Below are 27585 nucleotides of genomic sequence, written 5' to 3' on the forward strand. Positions count from 1 at the left end.
ATATTATATTTTTTAAGTCAACCCTCAAAGTGATTATGCACATTATTAACAAGAACAAAATAATTATTAACATTATAAATAATAATAAAACATTTTTACAAAAAAAATTATTTTGATTTTTCATTACAGATGATTAATTAAATCAATGAAAGGTACTAAGAAACCTTAAGAATTGAAAATGGTACTGAAAACAAAAAAACCTCCAGACAAATAGCCCCCAAGAATGCCATTGCACTATCACTGGAGGAATTATTGGAAAATAAAATTTAGGAAAACTTAATTAGTTTTGGTAATATTCCGTTACGAGTGGCTAAAGATTTGATTTCCTCGTAGAAGGTTAAAATTGAATACATTCCTATCCCTCCCTTATGAAGCAAAAAGGGTTTCAGAAAGAAGTGGAGGACTAGTGTATTCCCAAAAGAGGTGTGCTACCCATTCTTCTCAAGTAGGTAAAAATAACTTCAGTCTGCTCATATTTAGTAGCCCCACATGCCTCACGTGCTGCTGTACACAAATGTATGGGTTGAACACTATTCCTGCCCTGACTGCAACATGAATAAAAAATCATCTGTGAATAATCTTTCACCTACTACTAGAGGAAAGAAATCTATTAAGATGAATAAGTGCTGCAATACACAGTTACTGCTAATTATCAAAATATTTTTCTACTAATTAGTGGAAAAAGCATAGTAGTTTAAGACTGACTGAATAGTTTGGAAAATACAAAAGCACAGAAGAAAGAGTGAAACTGGCTACTGAGAGCTGGCTCCGAATGCTCGAGTGATAGTTGGGTCATTACCAAGAGGAGAGAACATTCTACCATAATGTCTTCAAGTTTGCTACTATACATAAACATATGTAATTAAAGGACTGAATCTCAACTCAAAACAGTTGGAAGTCTAAATTATCATTCAAAAAGATGAGTAAGCCAGTAAACAGACAGACTCAACTTTGTGTTCTTGTATGCTAGCCATCTACAACTTGGAATTACACATTTTATTCCTAAAGCTTTCTGTCTTCCTGGGATGAAACCTCAGTCATGAGAACTTTTCCTTTAATATTAGAGGGGAGGAAATACCTTGGGGGAGAACACTTGTTCAAAGCTGCAAAATACAAAAACAGTAAAACAGGGAATGACAACTCTGTTCCAAAAAGTGCATTTTTCTCCTTTGGCCATTTTTGGATGTATACCAAAAATGGAAAAAAAATTAAATCAGAACAGTAAAAAGAAATGCAATGGATGTTTCTCAATTATTGAAATTATCCTTTTAAAAAACAAAACAAAGTCAGGTGCATACCAGAGGTTAACTTTTGTCTTCATATCAACAACCAACCTGACAATTCTAAAATGCTAGACTATCTTTTTCAAATAACTGCTACTGTCTAAATTAAGTAGTTATGCTAGTTAAACTCTCCTGAGCAACTCTAACTACAAACTGTATTTCAAAACGTTCTGTTTACTTTACACCATTCTGAACCACAGATGACAAAGTTTGCTTGAAGCTGTAATTACTCTGCAAAGCTGGGAAGCCAATTAGAGGGCCTGAAACCTGCCAGTTCCAAAAAAAAAAAAAAAAGCACAGATCATCTGTTCAGATTTTATTAAAAAGTTTAAAGTTTGAATTCTATAACTTTAACTGTATAATCACCAGCATTCTTTTCCTAAATGCAGTCATTCAGCATTTAAAAAAATAGAAAACTAATACCATTTTATTATTTCATATATGAAAGGCTTCAACTTCAGCAGAATGTGTTGATATGGCTAGACAGGAATACTAAACATTCAAGCAGCCATAAAAAATTGTACTAAAAAATGAACAGAAGGTTGCATATCTGAGAAATTATTTCTAATACAGACAATACAGACTGAGTTTTAGCACAGAGGATAACTTCCCGTGATTATCAAATTGTATTAAAAAAATAGTATCAAGCCACTGCTTGCATTATTTATAATGTTTGCGCTTTTTAACATACAGGGAGAGTGTTGTCTTTACACAGATCTGTATGTCTCTGTGTATCTATCTATTTGCCTAATAATTTAACCTTGATTTCTTATTTTTCTCTTGGTCTTCCCTTTACAAAATAAACAATTTTGTCCCAACCTTTGCCTATTTAATTGCTAATCTAATTTTTCTTTCATATCAAAATCAATTAACACACTCCTTACAAATACCTTTTTCTGTTGCTGCTACTCTGCACTCCAAATCCACACTTCTCTCATGACCTTTTTGTCAGACAAATAGTTGACAAATAGCAGAACAAATAGATCATTTCCATAACACAGAGGCAAATACACAGATTTTTGCTCATACACACATGAAAGTCCATGGATTTTACACATAGGAACAAACATATGTGTGTAGCCATACACACACCCTTTGCTTGGTCCCCTTTTGATTCTCTCACTTTACCCACTCCCTGAGGGAAATCTGCCTCTCTGAAGCTATCCAAAAGGCTTTGTTCCTTCTTACTACATCTTATCTAGGGGGAGTATCACCCTAAACCTAAATTTGGTCACACAGAGATTTATATGAACAATTTAATATCTCTTCTTTTATCCAAACAAACACAGGTTTACCCTAAAAATGCTATTCCCAAAACTGTTCATAATAGATTGTTTTTGTCCATTGTTCCCTTGACCACATCACTCTCTTTTGGGCATTTCCCATTTCTTACCCAGCTCTATCACATCAAATATAGGTAGCTGCTCAACATTGTCTGTCCCCCACAGCCTACTCTCACCCTTGTTATCATTTTTTATTCAGTATCAAAATGCCACCCATCCCTTTACTGTGACAATTTCATCATCAGTTTTCTAAAGCATTTCTAATTTCTCTCTGTTTGTTATACTAGTTCTCTTTAAAATCCTCCTTAAAACTTTCCTTCACTGTGCATTTAAAAACAGGAGGGAGGGAAGGAGGGAGGAAGAAAAGAAGGGAGATGAGAGTAAAAATCTAACCTTGACAATGGATTAGTTGTTGATGTGCTGAGACCACTGCCTGTACTACAGGCTAATACTGTCTCATAGTTTTCTCATACTCCCCCCATCTGTTTGCATCCATCTGCTGTCACTTGTTTTATATTTGGAATTTTAGTATTTTGGAGCAGGGACTAACTTTTTGTTCTGTATGGGTAAAAATCCCACTTCTGTGGGGCTTGGCTCATGGCAAGTACTTATATGTGCTTTGATAATATAACAACAAATATGACCAAAAAAACCCTTAATTATATTCCTTGAAGATGTAAAAGATCAAAATTTGTGCAGTTCACCATGCTGCAAAGTCTTTTATTTCCAATACTTCAAAAAGTACTAAGGTAGCATCTATGTCTTTGTGCCACTACAACATTTGTCATTTGCCCCTTCACGCAAAGAGGGAGAATGGAAATAGAAGATTTCTGTATGGGTTTTGCCTGGGCTTTACTTTGTTTTAATGGAAGAAAGTAAAATTATCTGTCCTTCTCTGTCTTTCATGCAAACACTCCAGTTTTATTTAAGCAGCTGGGTATAATCACACTGGCATAAAAACTTTCAGATCTGGCTACAAACTTCTAAGTCAAAAGGACAGAATACCAACTATACCACCTAGAAAGTATTCATAAAGCAATTTTAAAGCCTCCCAAACATTTCTCCATCCAATAGAGATGGAAATATTTCCTATACATGATAGATTCGAGTTTGAATTTCCACAGATGTATTTGCAAATGCAGTATATATCATGTACATTGATTTTTTTCTCTCAACTAGTGTTTTCAATATTGAATTAACATTACTTTTTCAATTTTACTATTATTACTTTGGAATCAAACTCACACTGTAATTATAAGTACAGTTATATCTTAACTCTGGGTTCATGTGATCCAGTATGGTAACAAATTTTTTTAAATGGACTTAAATCTCATTGAAAAGTTATTTCTGGAGTTGCACACAAGGTTGTGTCTAATGCTGAAGTATTTTGATACATTAATTAATCTCACTTATAACAGACATACATATTTCCCTACACATTTATTTAAAAAATATCTTCAGAATTCTTTACATCCTAACATTATGCCTCCGAAACCTTTCCATTTTCCTGTTTTGAAGATTTTTAGATCCTAAAAATAATAAAATCTTGTCTCTGGCCCACTGAAGAGTTAAGACTAGGACAAAGTAGCACAGATTCTCCATTTAGAATAGCCAAGGTCCTTGATAATCATTTAGACAGAGAAAATAAAAATAAAATAAAGTTTATAAAAGGTTACCTTTTCATGGTAATAATATTATAATAAATTGCTTTTTATTTTTAAGGACAATAAAAAGGGTAGCTGTACCAGAGTGCTTAGAAAGCATTATCTTTCAAGACAGGAAAAAAGTTCCAGGTGACATCATTTTTGGCCAAGGTTCAAAGGATACTGTGAAGGGATACAGCTCTTCCCAATTATTCCCCATGTAAAGATCAAAATGAAGGCAAAGGGCCAATTCTTAGAGACACTTCATCCCAAATGTGCTGTGTGATTACCTACACACTCACTGAGCATGTGAGAAGTTGGGGTTTTTTTAAATCAGTGAAGTCACAAATCTTCCTCAAGTAGAACTGAAGTAGAATTCTTCCCCACTCTGCTTTCCCAAATAATGCTGACAATCAAAGACCAAAGTGGTTTACATAAAGCAGCGTTTATTCCACTTATACAGCAGTGAGCCAGTTGAAAACAGCATCGTGAGGCCGGGTTGGATTTTTTTGAGGGGGTGGGAGGGCATTGAGGAAATCCATCCTGTTACCCAGAGTATTAGTTTTGTTCTCAAAGAAGCATAATGGCGTTTTAAAAGATAGGACTTTTTTATCAGGCCTTTGCCTGTACAGAGAAGTCATACCAACTGAATCCAAAATTATTTTTAAACTGGTTCTGACTGCATAAATGCCTAAGCAAAAGCAATTTAAATTAACATATTTTATTTTGCAGTTGAAGTGGGCTAGGAATGCACACCCACTCAGTTACCATGACTCAGTCAATCAAGAGTATCTGTACAAGCTACAGCAGTTTGATTACTTGCAACTGCTCCTCTCTACCTGAAAAGAGCTGAACTGATTTTGAACCAGACAATTCCAGAAAGCTCACACCTCTGAATTTACCCCTGCAAACCAGTATCACCCGGATTTAAGTTTTCCCAATGAACTTCCCACCCATGTAACTACACCGCCTTCATTTATCTTCAAGTGCACGGTGAGATACCACGGCAGAGCTTTGTGTGAGTCTCAGTGTCAAGGCATGAGCATGAAGGGACTAACAGCCTACTTCAAATACACAGCTCTCACACTCCCATTTAAAAGAAGGTGGGTTTGTTAGGTATAAAATAAGCTGGCTCCACAGGAGAGGAGCCAGTGATTCCTACACACTATTCAGTATCACCAAATCTGGCTGATTTGTTCTTCCTGCAACCTTGCAGCAGCTCCAAGATGCAGGGCAGGGTGCCCATGCTGCCTTCCCTGTGCACCCAAAGCTGGGAGAGTAGTGGCCACAGAGGGGTGAAGTCCATTCAGGACATCTAAGGCCAGCCTGTGTCCTTCCCCAGGGCTCAGCTCCAACCAGCCCCACTCTGTCATACCCTTCACTCAACTGTGTTTCATCTTCAGTGCTCCAAGGAAGAGAGATCCCTCATCTCCATTTCAGGCCCCTGTGGTTCCCCTGCTCTTTGGGTGGCTGGCAATGGACTGAGGCACATGTGCGCTGCCTCAGCCTCTCCCTCTCCAAGAAAAGAGTCTATCTGCTCACACACACTTCCAAATGCCTTCCCCCCACCTTTCCTCCCAGAATACCCCAAGGAAAAGGCTTCTGAACACTCCATTCTATGACAAAACATTCCTCAATGAGAAAGGCTCTATTAGCAAAGACATATTTATCACTGGAAGCACTTTTAGCAGTCTGTAAAATAACTTCATTCTCTCCAGCCTTCTCCTCATTCCCAACAGAGTTCACAGATGACAAAAGACCAAAGAAAGAGAAATGCTTAGGTGTGGAACCTAAAAGTTATCTTGGAAAGAATCAGAGAGCCACACTAGGGGAAATGGTACTATGCCTGGGAAAGAGCTTTACTTTTGCAATATAAAAAATGTCACAGGAGTGGAAGGCAGGGGACACTGGTGGGAAAGTATCTGCACAATGCAAGTAACTAGCTTTACAGAGTTGCTAAGAAAGTTTTAAACAAGAATCATACAAAGTAGAACTGTGCAAACATTCCCATGTTTAACTCCAACAGTACTACAAAAATAATACCACAGCCTTGGCCTTTTCTGCTTAAATAACAAATTGCAAGCAAGAGCCAAAGATGTCTGTCATTTGGAGAGCAAAAAGTAGACTGAGACCACACTCTCACTTTACAGATAGCTACAAAGATTACATGAAGATAGGACTGTAAAGACATATCTTTAAGTCCCTGCCAACCTAATCAAGATGGTATTAACAGTGATCTCACACTCCATCTGCCTGGCTAGTAATTTATGAAAACGTACTTCACTATTACAGGAAAAATATGTTGCGCTGCTTGTGGCCACAAACCTACTGCAGCAGCTCAGGAACTCTTGGATCAGAGGCCATGAGACCAGTTCTTGACATTTACCAGGTACTTCCCATGAGATGTGATCCATTCATACAGCAATTTTGTTTGTTTATTTGCCCTACTGATGAGCTCATCTTCAGACAGATAAAATAGATGATAAAAAACTTACAATCCCTTGCAATTTAGAGTGTAATACCATCCTGGTTTGCTTTTCATCCTGTGAATTCTACACAGGCGCTCCACTTAATTTCATGAGATTCTTTTGATGAGTGTTACATCTCCCTATTCTTGCACTGATCAGCCAACATTTCTGATAAAATTATGCCTTTTCCTGTCAGAAAAACAGAAAAAGTCATGCTTATCAAAACTGGATTTTTTCAATTAATATTGCATGCTTTAGCTTACATAGCCTAAGAATCAGATCTATGAGACTTGCTAGTTGCAGAAAGGATTTTATTTTTTTTTTTGGTGGGGGGGTGGTGGGGGTGGTAATGGTGTCATTTTGGAAAACAACATGAAATCTTTCCATTTCCATCAAGGCAAAGTTCAGGGACAGCATTCTAATATCAGAATTACATAACAGAACCTCTGGGAACCAAAAAAACCCAACCAAAACCAGTACCAACACACTGGTAATTATGTTATAATAACTGCTGATTATGTATTTCTTTGCTTAGCAGAACTACCATTTGGATCACCCTTCTAGTTGGTGCAGCAAGGGAAGACAGACTATGCAATGGAGAACATGGTAAAGCAGAACAAAAAAGCCCACTGTATTTCTAGAAATCATCCTTCTGCTGAAAACCAGGGACCAAGTATCTAGAAAAATATTTCCTGGTAAAAAAAGAGCAGTTAAAATATGCCAAGCAATAACTAAGGAATGAATAATGGCCATGATTTAGTCAATTGCTACTCACATGAAAAACTTAAAGACATCACTGCTTTTATGCTGAATACCAACAAGGAAAAACAAGCCTCTAATGCTATTAGATGGTTTGCACAATCAATATCATTTTCTATTGCAATCAGAATATGCAAAGTTTTCCTCTTCTAGCTGTGAGATGAGAGCTTGGAGCACAAGATTATTTTCTTACCAAATAAAATACACAAATTACTTTGTATACACAAAGGCAGAGTCAGTCACAAGTACAATTTTATCAAGAAAATAGGAAAATTCAGTCTCAGTAGCACTTGTTCCATCTTCAGCAGTGAAGAGGAAGGGAACCCTTTCCCTAAGTACAAAATTAAAACTAAACACTGCCACTTTTTGTATAGCAGTACACTTAGTACAATTTTTAAAGAAATTGGATAAATCCTCTGAAAGGTTCTAGCTGTGATATTTGCAACTCAGAGAGATTTTTTTTTCCCCTTTAATTTTCTCCTCAAATACTTTCATTTCTGTTCAGAAACACTCACCGATCTCACTCTGACTGATGTAAACCCTACAAATTTGTCTTTTAGAAACATTCTTGGAAAACACGCAATCTTCACTTTATCCAACAGATACACACTTTGTGGCTTTGTTAATATATGCAAATTGTCTGATTGCTTGAAATTACTCATTAACCAGGCTGGAGAGCTGATTACCTGATTATCCAAGAGAAAAATAACTTAGCATGATTCTGTGTCATTTGAAAGTCTAGATAATTTTCTAATTAATTTGAGTTTTCAAGTGAATTCAGAGATACTAATGAAAAACAGAGAAGAGGTCAGCAATCTAAATAAAGGTAAACTTTCCAGAAATTTTCTTCTTACAGCAATCATTTGTCAAATGTCATTGTTATTTAGAGACACTTTAGACACACACACACACACACACAAAAAATGAGAACTTAGACATCTAAAAACATTCCAAATGGTTCTTCCGTGCTACTGTAAATACATCTTGTAGAGCTGGATGTAAGATTAGTGGTACATTAGTATGGCACATGGCACTAAACTTGCAGTGTTACCAATAAATTCTGAATTATACACGAAGCAATATGTAGCAGATAATCTGTCAATATGCTGAGAGAATAATAAATACTGGAAATACATACTTGCCACTGAAAAGTTGTTGAGTGGATATGGCAGATCCACATCCTGGGGCTTCTCCTTATAGCCTATGAAAGAGCCATCTGTCTTTAGCAGGAAGTATCTTGGCCGCCAGTTTTTTATATATTCTCCTAAAGGAGAAGAAAAAAAAGTTCATTAACACTGTAGAAAAAAACCCTCCAAACTTGAATATTAAAAAACATTGAATATTAAAAAACATATCATATTATCAGCATCAAATATTAATTATACCAAAATATTTTCAGATGTTTTCAATTTACAGAGAAAACCTTAACTCTGTCCAAAAGAAGGGACAATTGAATTGCAAGGGTAAGCCTGGAATCTACAACAATGCCTCTGGAATAAGAAGTTATAGTTATGGTATACTAGTGTTGTATAATTCTGAATTTTATCACTCTACACTGTTCAAATATCCTACATGCTTACACAATAAATAATTAAAAATTTTTTTCAGGGAAAAAAAAAACAAGCTCTACAGCTTGACTTTTAATGACCAAATGAAATCTGATGCTACAAAGTAGAACAATTACCCTGCTGAGTCAAACCAAAAGTCATTAATTTTCTCAAAACATACACTAAGCAAATACAAGGAAGTTGAGGGTAATGGGAAAACCTACACAAAATACACTTTAAAATATAACTGAAAGCAAAAGGAATAAACAGGAAAAAGTAGAAGGCAATTACCTTCTAAGAGGTAAGTCCACCAATAAACCTATCATGCCACCTTTCCCCTACCCCAGTCCGAGCTAAAGATTCTCAATTCTGAATCTATGAGGAATTTCAGATCAGCAACATTCACAACACAGAACTCCTTAATTAATGCCACTTATTTGCTATTAAGGGTAAAAAATTTCCTTAATACTATTATACTTTACAATGCCACACCAGAATTCAGTAACAATTTCATTTTTAGACTGCAATTACTCAGTTTAGTACAGGTTAGTTTAAATTTGCCCAACTTCCCTCATCTTTGATTTCTATAAGGTCTACAAAGGAAATAATGCCTATTACTAAAGCTTTATTTAAAGTCACTTTCATCATTATACATATGAAAAAACGTGCATTACCAATTTCAGAAAAAAAAGTGTATTAACAATGCAGAATTTCCAACAAGGAACCTAGAACTTCTCACCATTTGTGGGATGCTCAGAACAACCATCCTGAGGGCTGCAGTGCTCCTGGGCTAAGCCCCAGCCTACAGTGCCCTTAACCATCTCAGCACCTTCTTAGCCACAGCTAGACAGCATTTAGGCCATTCAAAAGTCAGGAAGAAGTTTATATCCATCTAACATAGAAGTTACTTCATTAAAGGGTAATGTAAAAATTCATTCATTGCACCTTCACCTTTCCATCACAGCAATCAACTAATTGTCACTGAAGTTCAACATGGGAACTGCTGACACGGCCTCAATGAACTTGAGCACAGCTTCTAAGGATTTTGACCATACCCATGGCTTAACAAATCAAAGCACAGCCGCTAACATGTCCAATTTTCATGTATTTAAGCAGAGAAGGGGAGTATGGAATACAGGATGGAGAAAAGAACAAGTAACACTGGGCTACTCAGGCTGGCTTTTGTAGCAAAACTCTTCCTATTGAGTCCCGCTTCTAGATAGCAGGGTACTCGCTTGACTTTGCTACACAGACATTTTCACATAGGTAGGAAGAGTAGAGAAAGTCCAAGTGTGACTTAATTTGACCACTAAATAAATAGAGCAGATATGGCACTAGTTACATTTGCATTGATGCAGAGCTTTATCTCAGGCCTCTGCTTCTGGTTTGGCTGGGAACATCCCTACTGATACTTCCAGTCTGAGCTCATTTCACTGCAGGAAATCCCAATTAACATGAAAGCATACAACAAAAACCAAATCAAAACAAACAGGTACAAGATACTTTGTAAGCTGAAGAAGAAACACAAATGCAGTGTGGGAAAACAAATGTGTAACTTTAATACCAACAACAGGGAAAATCTATATCAGCATTATATGAAAAGCAACAAATTAAGTTTGCTGAATACTTGAACATGAAATAACCATAGGCCTAAGTAAAGAAATGAGTCATATTTTAAAAATATTTAAAATATGCCCTGCAACAAATTTTATGAAATTTGCATGGACTCAATAGTTGAAGCCAAAACAAAACCTTATGTATCCAATACAAGTTTTAAAAATATTAACATACTAGTTGCCTTCCTAAAGAGATGAAAAAGAGAATCTTCTGTATTTTTCTGATAAATTATTTCTCATTTCATTGTAAGAGTGAGTGAGAGAAAGTGCCTGTTACTGGGTTTGCAATCTATCCAGATCTTAGCCTTACCTAGAAGGCAGGCACCTACACCTGCTGAAGAATTCAAGGGCAGCATGGAGACAATATCAACCTGCTTAAAGCAGGTCAGCCATCCAAGGGCTCAAGTTTCAAAGAGAATTCTCCTTTCTGCAAGGAATAAACTGGAGAGGGAGATAAGCAGATTCTGCTCTAGGGATCAGGGCTGATAGGGTAAGTACACTTAATAGTCACTCAGGAAAGAATGGCAGCCTTTGTTTGCTTACATACACTCCAGAATGAAACCTGCTGGAAAAGGAGACCATTCTTCCAGGTGGCCTCACAGACCCAGCACACACTCCTCTGATGCTTACTCCCTCTTCACCACTTAGGACAACACTCAAGGTTGAGTACCCAGAAGGAGCCAAAAGCAGATTCTCTTCATTAGAAAACTGGGCAGATTTTTAATCACCTGCTGAGTTATGCAGCTGATGCTATGCCTGGAGAAGAACCATTAGAAGAACAGAACAGCACTTTCAAGCTGCTCTGAAGAGAGTTAGCAACTCTGGATAGAAGCTAATCATAGGACAGGCATGTATCAGTTTACCTATGAGCATAGCTGTACCTCTGTCTTTGCTCTACAAACTGGAGCCTGACACAGAAAAAGCAATTTTAAAACAACTGCAAAACACTATGGCTTCATAAGGATCCATATATCTGTTTCACAGACATATTTCTTTGAAGAATGTTTTTCCCAAGTGCTTTCCCAACATGAGTCATGCTCAAACTACTTTTTCAAAAGTACTGCTTTTTCTATATGAACACACAAACCTTGGTTTTGTCTTGAAAATACCAATTCCTCTCCAAGGCCTATATGTGAATATTTATCATCTGCCCTATATTTACTTTGTAATTTAATTAACAAATGGGTGAACACTTTTGAAGACTAAACAGTGGAATCGGAGAATAGTTCACTCAGCTGCTCAAGTGGGTTAAGGGCTCTCAAGATGCACTCTAGGTTCTCTCTTATAACTGCATTCCTTTTACATAACCTGCCTAAAGGTAGAAAAATATTTTAGTCCATACTTCTTAATACACATGCTTACTGATACGCCTTGAAAGAAATTCACCATACAAAAAATGCTAGAGCAAAGCAGGGTATTTGAAAAGAAAAACACTTCCACATGTCTTCTAACTTAGCAGCCCTGTATTTTTTAAAAAAGGGTATTTCCCAGTATTATCAATATTAAATCACTTCAAAGATATTTGCAATGAATGTTTACTAAATAGCTCAACAGAAGTAAACTACAGGAAATTCTCATGTGAATTTCTTAAATCAAGTGAAAAGGAATTCTATGAGACAGAAGTTCAGGCAGGCTAACCAAAACACAAGATATTCTGACAATTTAATAAAATGGAGCTGCAGTATTTGAAAAAGCAGTGGATCTGCCATAGAGCAATAATCGCTTTGTACCCTGCTTCCTGCTGAGTTAATGGAAGTTAAATTATTGTTTTGCCTAAATTTACACCCTTCTTAGTTGAAAACCACATTCTTTTAGGATCTGTTTATTAGACAGTAAGAACAGGTCTCTAATTGCAACTACTGCAGCAAAGAAAACCAAGTATATCCTACATAATTTTTATTCTAGGCAAAGTTTTTTAAGCTACTTGAGGAAAGTGGCACTAGAATATGCATCTGGCTGACACATTCAGACAATAAATACATACACACAAAATACAAATTTTATGTTGTTAGGGTCTGCTTTTTTAATAACTACTGAGAGAATACACCCAAAAGATTAGGTAAGACAGCAGTATGTTCATGAAGCACATGAAAATTCAATCTGATCTTCATGCAAAAAGCACCCTCGTAACATGCAACTCTTTAATTAATGTTGTATTTAATAATACACTGGCTAACAACAGCAACAAAGAGTGCTTAATGAAGGTTTGTTTAGAACATGACCCTCGTGGCCGCCTCTTTATTTGCCTCTGTACTGCAGCCTTAATGATTTTTCTTTTTTTGCCTTTGACAGCCAGTAACAAGAAACCTGCCTTCAGGACATTTCACAATCTACATTTATTCCAGTGATGCAATGCTGGTAGTCTTCCTACTGCTGAGAAGCTTCAGAAAGGAGAGCTTTCTAAGAAATCATATGAGTAGTAAAAAAAAAAAAATCTGTGTTAGACAAATGTATCACCCAAAAGTTTGCAATTATTTTAAATTTACCTCACAACTCAAACTCTCCCTTCAACACTTATTTCACCTCAGATTCCACAGTTGCTGTTGTTAGTCTCACCATTTGTAATCCTTAAGCATGTGAAAATTTAGCAATTATTGAAAATTAATTAGTAATTTAAAATTAATCTTATTATTTTAAAATGCATTTTTTAAAAAAACACTTTGGCAAAACATCTACATTTTTCAATATGTAAATGGTTTCAGAGGTGTGAAGGAAATGTCTTTAATATACAGTGCTGATAAGCAACAGAAACCTGAGTTCAAAAACTTGCTTCCTTAAAAGAAGCAACAGCTGCCACACAGACATAAGTGAGATTTAAGGGGGGAAAAAAAGGAGGGGAAAAAAAACCCTCCAAAAAGAGAATACACCAAAATTCTGCCTCTTGTCTGTTCCATCAACTCACTCAAATGGATTTAATAGAAATATTACACAAACATTGTCTCCCTTTTTTTTTAAGGCACTCCTTTTGTTAGATCAAACTCCCTACAATACATTTAATAAATAGATGGGGGAAAATTGAATTTATCAAAGAGCATTAAACAACATTATATAAAGTAAATCATACAGTTATATGGAAAATTTTTTTAAGAAACAACTGTAATTAATGTCAGGTCAAATAAAATTATCAGAAGTAGTGCCAGTGGTTTTGAGATTGAATTTCCTTACCTTGGCCCTCTGAGGGCAGTGTTACCTAACACACGATTGGAAGCATCAGCAGACTGTTTGATTAAGTCAGTAGACACTAAGTAAATGCAAAGCATTTCTGTTAGAATATTTACTTATTTTTAATTTCATAATAAGAAATTTGCAGCACAGTTCAAAGCTTTTGTACAAAATGAATGTTTAAGATAACTAAAAATTATACCAATCCTCATCATTTATGTCCTTCAGTCTAATGTAAGTATGTACGGATGTATTAAGCAAAGTATTTTACAAAATCTTATTGCATAGTAAAAATTTAAATGAAACTGTGATTTTTCCTAACATGCCTTAGCATTTTAAAATGTATTTTTATTAGATGCCCTCTCATAAGTACTTACTGGCAGTTAAAAGAAAAGCAGAATTTGGAACTACCACTTTCTGATTCTCTCTTACACTGTGAGATAGTGATTATTTATTTATACTAACTGTTTTCCCACAGTTCCCAGTAATGCTGAATGACATTTTGAGCACATCTGTACTTGAATTAGACAAATGAACTTTTCCAGTCCCAGCTGAGAAACAGGAAACATTTTATGATACACGTGGCCATCAGCTTATACCACAGCTAGGTTTCCATTAAGTTTCTTGCAAATTGGGAAGTTTAGGTGAGAAAGTTCAAGTGCCTTTTACTGTCCACAAAATCTCAATAATTCAGAGAGAAGACTGCTCAATTTATGCCCAGCTATTTACAGGTATCTGGCCAGACACCAGTGGAAACCCCCCAGATGTAAATATTGTGCAGAGAGCAGCGAGCAGCCTCGGGTGTGAGCTCCAGAAGTGCCTCAGCTGAGCAAGGGGGGAGGAAAGCAGGGACAAGCCTCTGTCCTCCATGCCAGCCCAGATGCACTGAAGAGCTGGCAAACAGTGGATTCTTTGTTCCTGAAGCAGCACTGAGTAGTGACCAAGGAGAAGGGCTCCTCCTGGCAGAGCAGATTCCTTCCAAGCAGAGGTGCAGTCACAGGCAGGGAGAGGCCACGGAGCAGCTCTGCAGGGTTTCAGGTGCACCTCTGAAGTGATGGGGAGGACCAATCTCCCCAGTGGAAAGATTCTCCCTGCTCTTACTGTGGGGTTTTCCTCCCCTCAGGTTGTGAATGCAATGTACAAACATACTCCAGGGTTCTAGGGTTCAAATCACCAGCCACCATGGTTTTTTCATTATGACTGGTGGAGTGAGTCATTGTCCTATCTTGTACAAATGCAGCAGCACTTCAGCCCCTGCTATTTATTCAATGATTTCCTGTTGCATTAATAATCTTTTCTCTAACACATGAAAAAAAAATCTAGAGGAAAGTATTCAATAACAGAGAGACAGACACACCATTATTCACACATAAATGCAGTTTTGAAATTGGGCATCGACAATATCCACTCAAAATTACTAATGTGTTTTGGCAACACATGGAAAATAAATGTTCATTTTCATATGCATGCAATTTTGTCCTTTTAAAAAATTATACCAGAAATATTGAGTGAGCTGACATCCTGACAAATTGAGAATTGACCTTTACCATGCCCATTGTGAGCCAGCAGGAAGAAAAACTTGCCAGTTTCAACATCACTCTCACTTCCCCTTCATTCTTGAAGGATAAGAATTAGAACAAAAAATAAATTAAATAGCAGTTGCTATTAGCACATGCTGTCTGGAACAACAAAGTCCTCTATTGCATCAGCATCTCTGAGCAACAAAGGTGATCAATATTTTCTAAATATGCTTGCTATTCAGGAATGGAAAACCAAGGTCTGTATTCTGGAAACATTTAGGAACTCTGCTCACATTTTCTAAATATCTCTCTTAACAAGGCAATATAGGATAAAAGCCCAAAAATGCTGCATTATTTAAATGGTTTCCAGAGCAGTTTTTTATTTATAATAGTGTTAAGCTGTATTTGTGTAAACACAAGCATTCTAAATATTGTTTCACATATTTTTATAGCTAATCTTTTCAGTACTTTTAAATATATATATTTTTAAAGATTTATATATTTTTAATATAGCAATATCAGCATCAAGTGGTACTTTGTATAACAGAAAAAATACTACTTTCTTTTCTTCTGCTTTTATAAGTGCTCGTAGACTAAAGGATCTTTTTCAGGTTTTGAAAACATTTTAAGAGTAAGACAAGTATACAAATATTAATCTATATATTATAGAGCAAATAAGACAGTCAGTTACAGCAGCAACAATTTAGATTCATGTACTTGGTAAAAACGTATTAAGTCAGATGATTAAAATACAAATGCTTTTTACATGTGGCCAAGTTGAGTTAAACATCTTCTTCATATTATCTACTTACAGCATTTTGTAAAACAGCTAACACTGGTTTACACAAGAGATTTTCAACTGTCCGTTGTTTGCAAAAGAATATGGTGAGTTTGACAATAGCATTATCATTCAACTGAGTTTCTTTAACAGATACGTGCGTTGTCAAAAATTACGTGACTTTTCACCCCTTAAAACTGGTACACTTGCTAGCATGTTTTTACAAAGCAAATTGTCTCACTTTTAAACCTGGCACATTGCAATAATTTTAAAATAGCTCCTCTGAACTTTCTCCTTGTCACTAGGTGTGCTCCTAGGCTCAGACCTTGCTAGGTGCCAAAAAGCCAGCACCAACACCATTCACCTATGTTACTTCCTCAAGGCACATCACTGAAGTCAAGCTCTTTGCTCTGTCACTTAGTCTGTATCATTTGCAAAAATCAGTATGAGATAAGCACAAGCATTCCTCAAGGTGCTTGAGCTGGAAGACCTCATTTCTGCTGCACACATCAGGAGATCTCCTTGGTTGCACGAAGTGTTTCATGATATACAGCCTTGCAGCACTGCCCAGAGTAACTGAGCTTCTCACCAGCAGTGATGGAACACGTAAAACACCACAATTCTGGGAAGAAGAACCAACAACCCAACCACAGGGCAAAAAGCAAATCTCCATTTGCAGTGCCGGTGACCTCTGTCTAGGCTCAGATGTATTTGGGCAGGAGGCAGCCACACCTGAATTTGCAGTTAAAACTGACATAATCCAAAAGTGACATCTCCCACTCTGCCACAGCGATGACAGAAGGGCACATCAAATGCTCCCATCAGTAATTATTGTTATCAAGGACCTACAGATGCTTATTAGATTTAAGGTGGAAGCAACAATTAAAAAAAGAGTTCCTTGGTAAGGGCTTAGTGGCAAGCACTGGTACGGTTCATTCCAATAATATTCAAGTCATGCTGTAAAGGACCATAAAACCCTGATCCATACTGATAACATGAAGACACGTCTGCAATCCATATCCACAATGCACTTCAACCACTCTTTCCATTTTTCAGTTCAGTGCAGATATCTGAATGTTGAATGTCACGTAATATTAGAGAAGAAAATGCATTCTTTTAAAGTTTCCACTTTTATCTACTAAGTAAGAGATCACCTGCATAACAATGCTTTCATTTAGCCTTTCTGGGCTAACTTAATTTCCCTCTATGCTTATATCCTTTCTCACATTTCTTTCACAGTATCCTGGAAACTCACCATAATCACTGAACAAGAAATAAGAAACAATTTTAGTGAAAGAAAGAAAACTTAATTCCTATGGAGCGATCCAAATTTATTTTATGTGCAACTGTCAAACAGGAAAATGTAAGTTATGCCTGACCAGCTCCTTGCCTTCAGAGAACAAACTGAAAATAAGATCAAGCTAAAGAGAAAATTAGTTGCTAATCTCATTCTAACCCCCAGCATACTCTATAGTACAAGACAATCACCAATTGGCACTTTCTGCATAAGAAAAGCTCAGGATGCAGAAGTAGGGGTATGCAATGTACCAGTCTTGCAGCAGACAGACAAAGCTATGTAAGAACTTGCAAAGCACCTGTCCCCCAAATGTCTGAGACTGAAATAACTACATTACTCTAAGTCCACAAGTACCAAATTTGTTAAGTTGCTGCTTTGGGGTTTTTTTTAAGCTCACCACATGGAGAAATCAGAAGTTTTCTTCCCTATTGCAAGAAAAGGCTCTTTTTAGCAATAAACAACGGAGGGAGGGAAGACATTAAACTCCTGAACTAATTAACAGAAGTAAAGGAGGCGGTGGGGGACAATGATAATTAATATGTACCCTCCTCCTAACCAAATCTCCACATACATTCATTCTGTATATGCACACACAACAGCAGCATCATAAACCGTCTCAAGTTCTTGCCATTATTCAGTTCGACATCTGCACATGTTTATGCGTCTCTCCAAACAACCTCTTGAACACCCTGCTGGAGCTGTCATTTTTTTCTTCTCCCTATCTGGCAGATGGCAAGTCAACAATCGGCATCAACAGCAGCCGAATATCTCCCCCCTCCATCCAACCCCCCTAAACAGACACAATAATAACTTCTTTGTGCTTCCCCACAATGCAGCTGCTTAAACCATTTCGCTACAAGGCTGCTTTGCCTTAATAAAAAAAAAAAAAAAAAAAAAAAAAAAATCCCTTCTGTCAAGTCTAAAAAGCAGCATAATGTTAAGCAAGCTAAAGCCACAGCACAGCTGCAAACGGGCAGACACATTGACAGCTCCTCCCTTAACAAAGCCCTGTGAATTGAAGGGGGTTCATCTGAGGCTCACACAGTAATTAGTATAAAAAAGTCCGACAGCCTCTATTATGCTAGGAAAAAAAAACTGGACAGAACTGGGCTGCTGTTTTGCGTCAAGAGTTCTGCTGCAGAGTAGATAAATCATGTTGGGTTTTTTTCCTCTCTTTTTAAAGACAGTAATAAGGAGGATGAGAGAAGCTAATTTGAAAACTTGGACACAGTAATTGTACCATATGGTGAGCATTTATCCCTTCTGAAATACACGCTAACAGTCACTTACATGCACAGTGCTTTGTTTTACAGTTGTTATTCTCCCTACCATATTCATAAAATGGATCTGAATATCCGATACTCCAGAGAAGTTGTGTGTAATTAGCAGCAAAACTGCCTGTGCTTAATATATTGGCCTACCATAGCAATCCAATTAATTGGAAAATCCCATGCCCCCGAATTTAAATAGTGTCCACTTCAAGGACTTTTTTTATTTCTCTCAAACTGGCTAAATATCACACATGGTAAAGTTCAGAGAAGTAATTTATTGACACTAATACTCCTTGATACTGTTGGCTCTAAAACATATCAGCAGGAAGTATTTTTCTTCTCATCCATGCAGTATAGAGAAATTAAGTCAAGAACCATTTAAGAGTAACCAGAAAATATTTCAGTTCCATTATATTTGGGACAGGAACTACTCTGTAAATTAAAGGTGAAACTGAACTTCAACACAGGGCACGGGAGGGAGACAAAGACTTCAAATGCACTCCCACTCCTCCACCCCCATTTTCTTCCTGGATCATCCTTTGAAATATTTTTGTTAATAAACCAAACACTTAATTCATAAGGACCTGCAAAATTTGGAAAATATACCACCCAGCCCTTAGGACCTGCTTGCTCCTAAGCACATATTTCCAGCTTTTCACCCCATTCTTACAACCAAATCATCATGGAATCACACACGATAAGGAACCAGCTGAGTGGAGCTGGGAAAATGTAGGTTTCTTTACATAAAGAAACACTGTAGTGAAATGGTAAAATTAATCAATATTAAAGTGCTGCTTTCAGAAAATAAGATGTAGTAAACTTCCAAGCAAGGGAAATAAAAAAACTCGAACAGATTAGGAGTTGGAAATTTGGGGAAAAATTAACCAGACACAAAATAAGTCTGCAGCTGAGCATAATATATTTGAAAAACACCAGGACATATTCTTTCTGTTGGTTTTTACCTCAGAAGACAACAACAGAATCTATGTCAGGTAACAGAATAGTTTCAGTCACTCTAGGTCAAAAATAGTTTCAGTCACTCTAGGTCAAAAAGGAGGTATTGGAGCTGACTGTTAGGTACTGAAGAGTCCCAGAACTAGGCAGAATACATCCACAATTACTAAGAAATTGTAAGTGAGGCGAAAGCTACAGGCAGAAAACAGCTATCCCTCACTGATAACAGTTCGACTGAAGGATTCTAAATGGAGAATTATACTCCGCAGCCCCAAGGAAAAAAAGAGAAAAGAAAAAAAAAAGTTTAAAAGAACCTTGAAAATTTCAAGTCACTTGGCTGGATGGCAATCAAAGAAAACTCTTTAAAATTCTAGTTTTAATCACACAAATAACACAAACTTACATAAGATAAACAAGGCAACACTGTTTTTGAGTAGAAAAATGATGCCCATCAAATGGGCTATCTTCAAGTATATCAAGAAAATATAATGGATGGAGACTGACACAATCTATTTCATATTTTAAGAAAAGCTCTTAATAAGTTTAAAGAAACTAATTGTGTGAATGAAAAAAAAATGTGGTGAAACAGAAAAGAGAAAGTGAATTGGGTAAAACAAGGAGGTCAAAATAGGATTACATAGTCTAATGTTCAACTTTTAATCCATGAAGCTCGACAGTTTTCTGTTAGGAGCATTTTCAGTCAATATATACAAGAATCTAGGGTTACCACTGGATATACTACCTGACAGTAAAACTATTTAAGTTTATTAAGAATGTGAAGAATTTCAGAGTGGCAACTCTATGACAGTGACTTGAGAAACACCAGACAAAATACAGTGAAGAATTACTTGAATTAATAAACAGTTACAGAAATAACCTGAAATGCTCACACACTGTTTAGTTTTAGATTAACTGCTAAAGAACAATTAATATACCTCTTTTTTAAGTATGCAACACTGAGAGGAAAGGAAAATATTCTCATTTGTAAAGTTACAGAATTTTACAAACACTGTAAATATTATTCCAAGGTAAACAAAGAAATTACAGTTTTGAGAACTACATTTTTTTAAACGACAAGACAACAGAAGAGCTTCAGAGACAAAACAAGCACACAGAGAAATAACCAGTTAGAGAAACAAGAGAAGCGCAATGAGGAGAGAAAGACTGGATTAGGCTTCACTTTCAAAGGAAGGACTACGACAAAAGGGTTTAACAACACAAATAGCCAATAGCAGAGTATTAGCCATTTAATAGGAACACATTTTCAGAAGAGTTCAGGAAAAGATTATCAAACATTCTGTATCTACAGTCCTAGCTGAATGCTGTAAATTCACCACAAAACTAGTGGTTTGCACCATGGAAATTCAGCCACTCTTCCACCAATTCAGCACCCAAAGATACCAGCACCTTTAGGAAAAGCCAACCTCTCTTTGAATGCTGTGACACATTTCCAAACTTGTGTGAGCATTTTTTCTTAAAAAAACAAAAATCTCACAATCAGGAAATTGGAGTAAACATTCAACACAATTAAAGTTCTTCCTTTAATTGCTAAGCATCTTTCGTTCTAGCACAAATCAGGTACTAGGCAGGAGCACTGATGGCGAATGAAAGTCCCTGTCCTTGGCCACTTTGGTTCACCTAAAATGCAGTAACAATAGTAATACCAGGGCAGTCCGTTTGGGAAGGTGAGGAGCAGCTGCAAAGGAAGCATGCAGTGTGTCCCATGTCCCGCTCACTGCATCAGCACTGGCACCCACACAGCTCAGACAGGTGTAAAAAAAACACACTCCAAGAAAAAAGGTTTTGACCAGATCAAAACAATTTCAGGTTTACAGCAAGTATCAGCACAAAAGAAAAATGAGAGTAATTGGCTGGGGGCAAGAACGATGCAAAAGAGAAGGGGCATCAGCATGAACTTAGGGAAGATTAACTACTAATTAATCAGACTGCTGCTCTGCCTTGTGAGTGCAATTCTTGTTTTCCAGTCAAGCTAGAAAATCAGGTTCAAGTGATTCAGGTTTCGAAGATCAACTGCATCTCTAAGCAATGAGGCCACAATGGTTCTGACAAACTAGTAAACCAAGAGCTTCCTTAATACAATTGCACATTCTATACAACCAAATTATACCCTGACATATGTGTCAGAATATACTCTGTCATTTACTCTACACATATATACAGAAATTATAAAATAAAAATGTGTAAACTATACAAATCTCTGTACTCTGACAAATAACTGAAAAATCTCTTAAAATGCACAATTAGAAAAGCTAGAAATACAATACTTCTACATATATTTGTGAAATAGTTATTACAATTTAATAATATTACAAAATTTTAGCAACTTAGAGATCCCAATATAAATAGAAATGTTGAGTTAGCTGTGAAATATGTCCTATCCTAACAGTACTGCTAAGAAGATAAGAACAACTTGGTCAGTAGTTTTTTAAATTTGCAGATCAAAATTAAAGAAGAAAATAAAAAAAAAAATCCCCAACTCATTTATAACCTCATAATTCTACATATTTCTAAAAGCTTTCACTGCCTTAAATTTAATAAACCAGCTCATAACTCCCCCATAGGAACCATTACACAGTTCAGTTCTAATAAACATGTTTTACATTAATTTATTTTGCACTATTTTATTATATTGCAATTCCAATAAATATGCAGGCAAATGAGGTGTAAAGAAGTTCTTTGTTTCAAGTTTTTCCAGACTCTTAATTATAAGAAAGCTTGACTGAGAAGCAAAAATGCAAAATGTTCAGCCCTGGCATTTTACTAGCACAAAATTTTTGCATCCTTTTCAGTCATTTAAAAAACTTTGAAAATACAGCTATAAATATGACCCCCAAAATTCCAACCACAAGATGGAACTGAAAGATGACTGACCTGGATAAGACATACAAATTTATCTCACCAAGCTCAAGATGAAGTTTGTTACTCTTTTTTTCACCAACAGACCAATCTTGCGGTTTCTCTGCTATTAGCATAAAATTTCTTCCTGATGTGACTGCTGAAAAATGCTTAATGACTTAGCCTCCAAAACAGTCTAGTAACTTATAGGATGACCTTACTCAGCAAACTCTACAATTAGTTTATTCAATGCAGAAGTGAAATTTCATACATGAGAAAACACTGATAATCTCCTCCTACATCTGGCTTTTCTGAAATTCTGATTATACATACAATAATTAACTGGCACCAAATATTTAACATTTGTGACACCAAAATAATAGGGACCCATAAGGAACTGTAATTTTCAAAAAAATATATTTGCATTTCTATTGAATAAAGTAAACAAATCTGATACGCTTTTAGTGACTTTTTTCCCTCTAGAAAATAAACAGCACAATTCTCTAATTAGCAAAAATGAAACGGAAACTTACAACACTGACTTGAAAATCCTTGTGCAAGTCTGTACTGGTGATGTCACAAATGCTGTCACATCTGAGCAGGTATTGTCTGTAGAAGGTTCAGAAATGTCCATTTTAATTAAAGCATTTATTGAAGGTAGTTGTGTGTTTTGCTTTAATTTTAACGGCTTAGTGAACTCCTTAAGAATCATGGCTGAAACTCTCCTTAAAATAACAAATTCGAGAAAATCTAAATAGCTGAAATACAAGGACCTGATCTGTAATGGATAACCATGTAAGAGTGAGGCAAAATCTATACTTTATGCTTTCTTCATCCTTTAATAATGATATTTTCATTACACTGATGTAACACTCATATTTTCTAATTTGCTTTAAATGAACTACAAATTATCTCCTCAGAGTACAGAAATGGCAGTGATAAAGTACTACAAGACAAAAAAGACAACTTCTCCATGCTTGCAGTTATTTTTAAATTCAATATTTTAACATCATGATACTTTGAAGTCAGCCTTTGATACTTCCATTTCTCCCCACTATAAAACATTATTAAGCAATTATTCTTTTGTCAAATTCTCACATCATTGGTTGAAACCCCAGAGACAGAGATGAGATAGGGACTCTTAATCACCTGGATGGAAGTTTTAATTGTCTGAAGAGAACTTTGTCCTTCTCTCTTTTTTTCCTATGCAATTTGGGAGCATGGCGCTGTCAAAAGGACCAACCTGTACTATGGGAAGGGATTTGAGCTGTGTAAGTGCCCAAAGAACTCTTAAACATCCATCTTCCTATTTAGAGCCTAACTAGATGCCTAAGTTTCTTAGGATGCAAGTCATCTACATTCTGTAATAATTTCTGTATGTCCTTTCCAATACTGAGTGAGAAAAACTTGGGTACAGAACTTCTTAACAGATCTTTTAGAATTTCACATCTGTGACATAAGAACTGGAACAAACAACAACCAGATAAAGCTATGCTTTTATTTCAAATTTCAAAGGGGAGGGGGGAAAAAAATCTCATGGCAGAATGAGGTATGAGGACATATGGCCAGTCTATCACCTGACTACCAAACAGCACCACCAAAGCTGCCACATGTTTGTTAATCCCAAGAGGTAAAACGCTGCTTTGTGTTCCGGGGCCGGTGCTGCAGATGAGCACCCGTGATGATGCTGATGCATCTTTCCATGCTGACATCCACCAGGGAATACAGGCTCCACAGCCGGAGAAGTGACACAAATTTTTCATCTCCTCAAAGAGACTTCCACATTTTTGCTCACTGAGTGTGCACACAAGAATGCCAAGCATCAGCAGCACAGCTGAAACAGTTTTAACAAAACATTGCCTTCTGAATGTCTACAGTTTAATTCAGTTAAATTTTGTATCTTGGCTATTTAGTTTAGGTACATTAGGCATATTTAGTCTTAATATTTAAGAATATTGATTTTTCAGTGACAACTTGGTAAGGAATAATAGATTCAGATAACAGTTTGATAGGAAATGACTGAAAGTTAGTGATATGATTATTCATTTACAGACTGTAACGTCTCTTCAGATAATCCATGACTAAGGGGAGAAACATTTCCCAGAGATCTGTTCTCTAATGTACTTATCATTTTTGTAAGCGGCAGAAGGGCATGTGTCAAGGGATCAATGATCAGTAGGCTACAGAAAAACTCCAGCCCTCTACAAGATTCTGAAACAAACCTGATTTTTCAGACTCCCCTAGCTCCAGCAAAACCCTTCCGTGTATTCCAGGTGAAAATTTTCCCCAAAAAAAAATTAGCAGGATGCTTTGCTCTGAAAAAGCTGATCTGCTTGGCCTGGAATCTGGTCAGAAGACAAAGCAATGCAAGCTCTCTATGGTGCCATAGTGGTATTTTTTGGTGCTAAATATGCTAAAAGGCCAGCCTGGCTTACCAGCTTCAAACACACATCTGCCCCTTTGAAGTGAGACTTGACAGATAAGCTGCTAAACTGACCCGGAGGCCTATGACTGGCAGGTTAACCTCTTTATGCTATAAGAGTCCAGTCTGCTTTTATACAAGCTAGATTCTTCCACGTCCCTTTCTTAAAATGCCTGGAGTTTCTCCTGTGGAGTTTGGGACACCTCTCTACAGTTATTTCCCAGGTACTGAGAGGAAGAGAGAGAAGTACTCATGCCTGGAAGTGTGGTGAGATACATCAAAACCTCCACTTAATGTTTCTTTCACTAGCTTTAATTGCTTTAACATAATTTCTTTAATATAGTGCACTACATCATTTATGTTATACTATAGCTGACTTGTATTTTTTAGCTTTAACACTAGGTAGTAATTCTGATTAAGATCTTCTATCTGTTCATTTGTTACAATAAATAGCTCATCTTTTATAAATATATCTGATTTGCCATCATTAAAACCTGCAGGATAAAGTAATTTAATCACTCTATAATTCCTTAAATTTAAATTGCTGACAATATCTGAGGCTAAGGAAGGATTTACTTTAATTTAAACCCCTTTCTGTGAAGGAGTTTTAAAACAGAAGGGAGTTCTGCCTGCACCTCCAGCTCAAAGAAAGGGCTTCTCTAATGAAGTTTGTCTAAGCCTTCTACTCCTCCCTGTGACAACACCTCAGCTGATCCAGCTGAGGAGAAATTCTTCCTCCTCCTCATCATCCTCCTCCTTCCAGTCCGGCTGCCCAGTGCTCCTCCTTGTCTGATTTACCACTTGAGCAGCTCATTTGCCCAATAGGTAAAAAAAAGAGGGGGTGGAGCATGGCAGAAATAGAATGGCTTCCTTAAATATGAGATAAACTGATCCCATCAGCTGGCAAATCATGTTCTTTCTGAATTGATTCAAGGCATCAAGTGGTCTGTGCTCCAGGCAGGGTCTACCTGAATCTCCCCCTTCATTGGCAGTGTACCACTTGATGTGATTAGATTTAAAATTAAAATCATCCTTTAGATACTGTTTTCAAAACTCCCCTCTCTCCATGACACAGTGGACAGACATCTGCCCAAAGGACCTACCTGGCTATGTGAGTACCAAGTGGGAGGGCTGTATGTGCACCTGCTGGTGACTGTACAAACACCCAGGCAGACACCAACAGCTTCTTGTTGTCCCCCTCTCTGTAAAAGGGTGCTCCTGTTGCCCAGTTCCATCTTTCATGCAAGTTTTCTCCTTAGGTGAAAGTGCAAAAATAGTAACACTCCTGCTTTCACTTAAGGAAAACAATTAAATGACTTACACAACACCTTTATCTCTCTGCATCTGTGATTGTGCCACCACAGAGACAACATTTGTATTTTGAGCTCAAGAACACAAAGCACACTAAAGTAAGTGCCTTTACAGTGACTTTAAAGAACTCCATTTACTTAATATATCAAAACAAAATTCAGAAATTACTTTGTTACCATGAATCAATACCTTCACTAAGAAAAATGTGGACCTAATGGGTTTAACAATACAATGAGAAAACAAAAAAAGCACAGCAACTGAGCTATGCAGACACTGCACCTTCAGTAAGAGAGTTCTAACTTTCCATGATACTCTCTAGGAAAGTGCCAAACTAGTGGCAAAAGCAGTGGCCAGATAAGAAAGACCATGAAACACACCAGAAACTATAATATTTTTATCTTTTAATACTGATGCAATGTTTCTCAAACAACATGTCAGGAGGGACTTCAGCAAAGAGCAACTGGATTTTTACTGTTTCATTTAAATAACACTCTGAGCAAGTCTTGGACAAATTCTCACCAAATTTACATTTCAGTGCTAATCTGAGTATCTCATGTGCAAATCTGTATAGGACATTTTATGATTTTTATTCATGGCATCATATATTTTAAGATTAACAGGAACATCTCAACAGTTCAGTAAGAGTTCTTCAAAAAAGAAAGGTGACAGAATTTTCTCCCATTATGCAGGTACTGGGAAAAAACTTTTTTTTTTTTTAAATGCTTATCTACTGAAATCCACTCTGGTTTGATGACATCAAAATATTCTTCTTAATATGTTTCAATCTTTCTCTTAATCATCCACATTCTGAATACAACTGAATTCAACCTTCAGTCACAGAGCTCTTTAAGCTGCTACATTAAAGGGCTCCTTTACATTTCTGCACTGAGGTTCTTTCTCATAGCAAGGCAATCCCATATTCCTCAATAACCACACAGGCTCTCAGAATCTCAAGTTCTAGAGGCATCCTCTCCAGTGCTGAAAACACTATCATTTTTCTTCTCTATTTTCTTCTCTCTGGTATGTAAATATTCATTTAAATATTAAATATTAAAAGAGAAACTGGAATGGAACCATGAATTCACATACCCTATGCTAATTTACTTCTCAGTGTTCTTACTATGCATCTTGAAAAGCTTCAAGGAAACCATTTTCTGCATTACTTGGCTAGGAACTACCAGGAATTACAAACATTTAAGAACTCAAACATTTTATTTCATACAATAGATTTCAATTTTTTTCAGTTAATGGAACTCTACCATTTCCAAGCAGAAACACTGTGTCCTAAATATCAAAAGAAATGCTATGTCTTACACCCTGGACAATTTGGTTAGTTTTTTCTCAGTAAGATTTGTGCACTCTTCCAAAGTAGTCCACAGATCTCCCTGAATGTGCAAAGAGGATAAAAATTGCTT

The 27585-nt window shown here is 36.5% G+C and overlaps 1 protein-coding gene across 2 annotated transcripts in view; it reads right to left on the reverse strand.

The window, feature by feature from the left end:
- The window catches only part of AKT3 (AKT serine/threonine kinase 3), a 150667-nt gene that overhangs the window by 63199 nt on the left and 59883 nt on the right, over nucleotides 1-27585 (reverse strand). For both annotated transcript variants that reach the window (XM_058021474.1, XM_058021473.1), the window contains exon 3: nucleotides 8575-8700. In XM_058021474.1, the coding sequence (XP_057877457.1) occupies nucleotides 8575-8700 (126 nt within the window). The remainder of the gene's footprint in view (nucleotides 1-8574; nucleotides 8701-27585) is intronic.

Source organism: Melospiza georgiana, chromosome 3, assembly GCF_028018845.1.
Source record: "Melospiza georgiana isolate bMelGeo1 chromosome 3, bMelGeo1.pri, whole genome shotgun sequence".
NCBI lineage: Eukaryota > Metazoa > Chordata > Aves > Passeriformes > Passerellidae > Melospiza > Melospiza georgiana.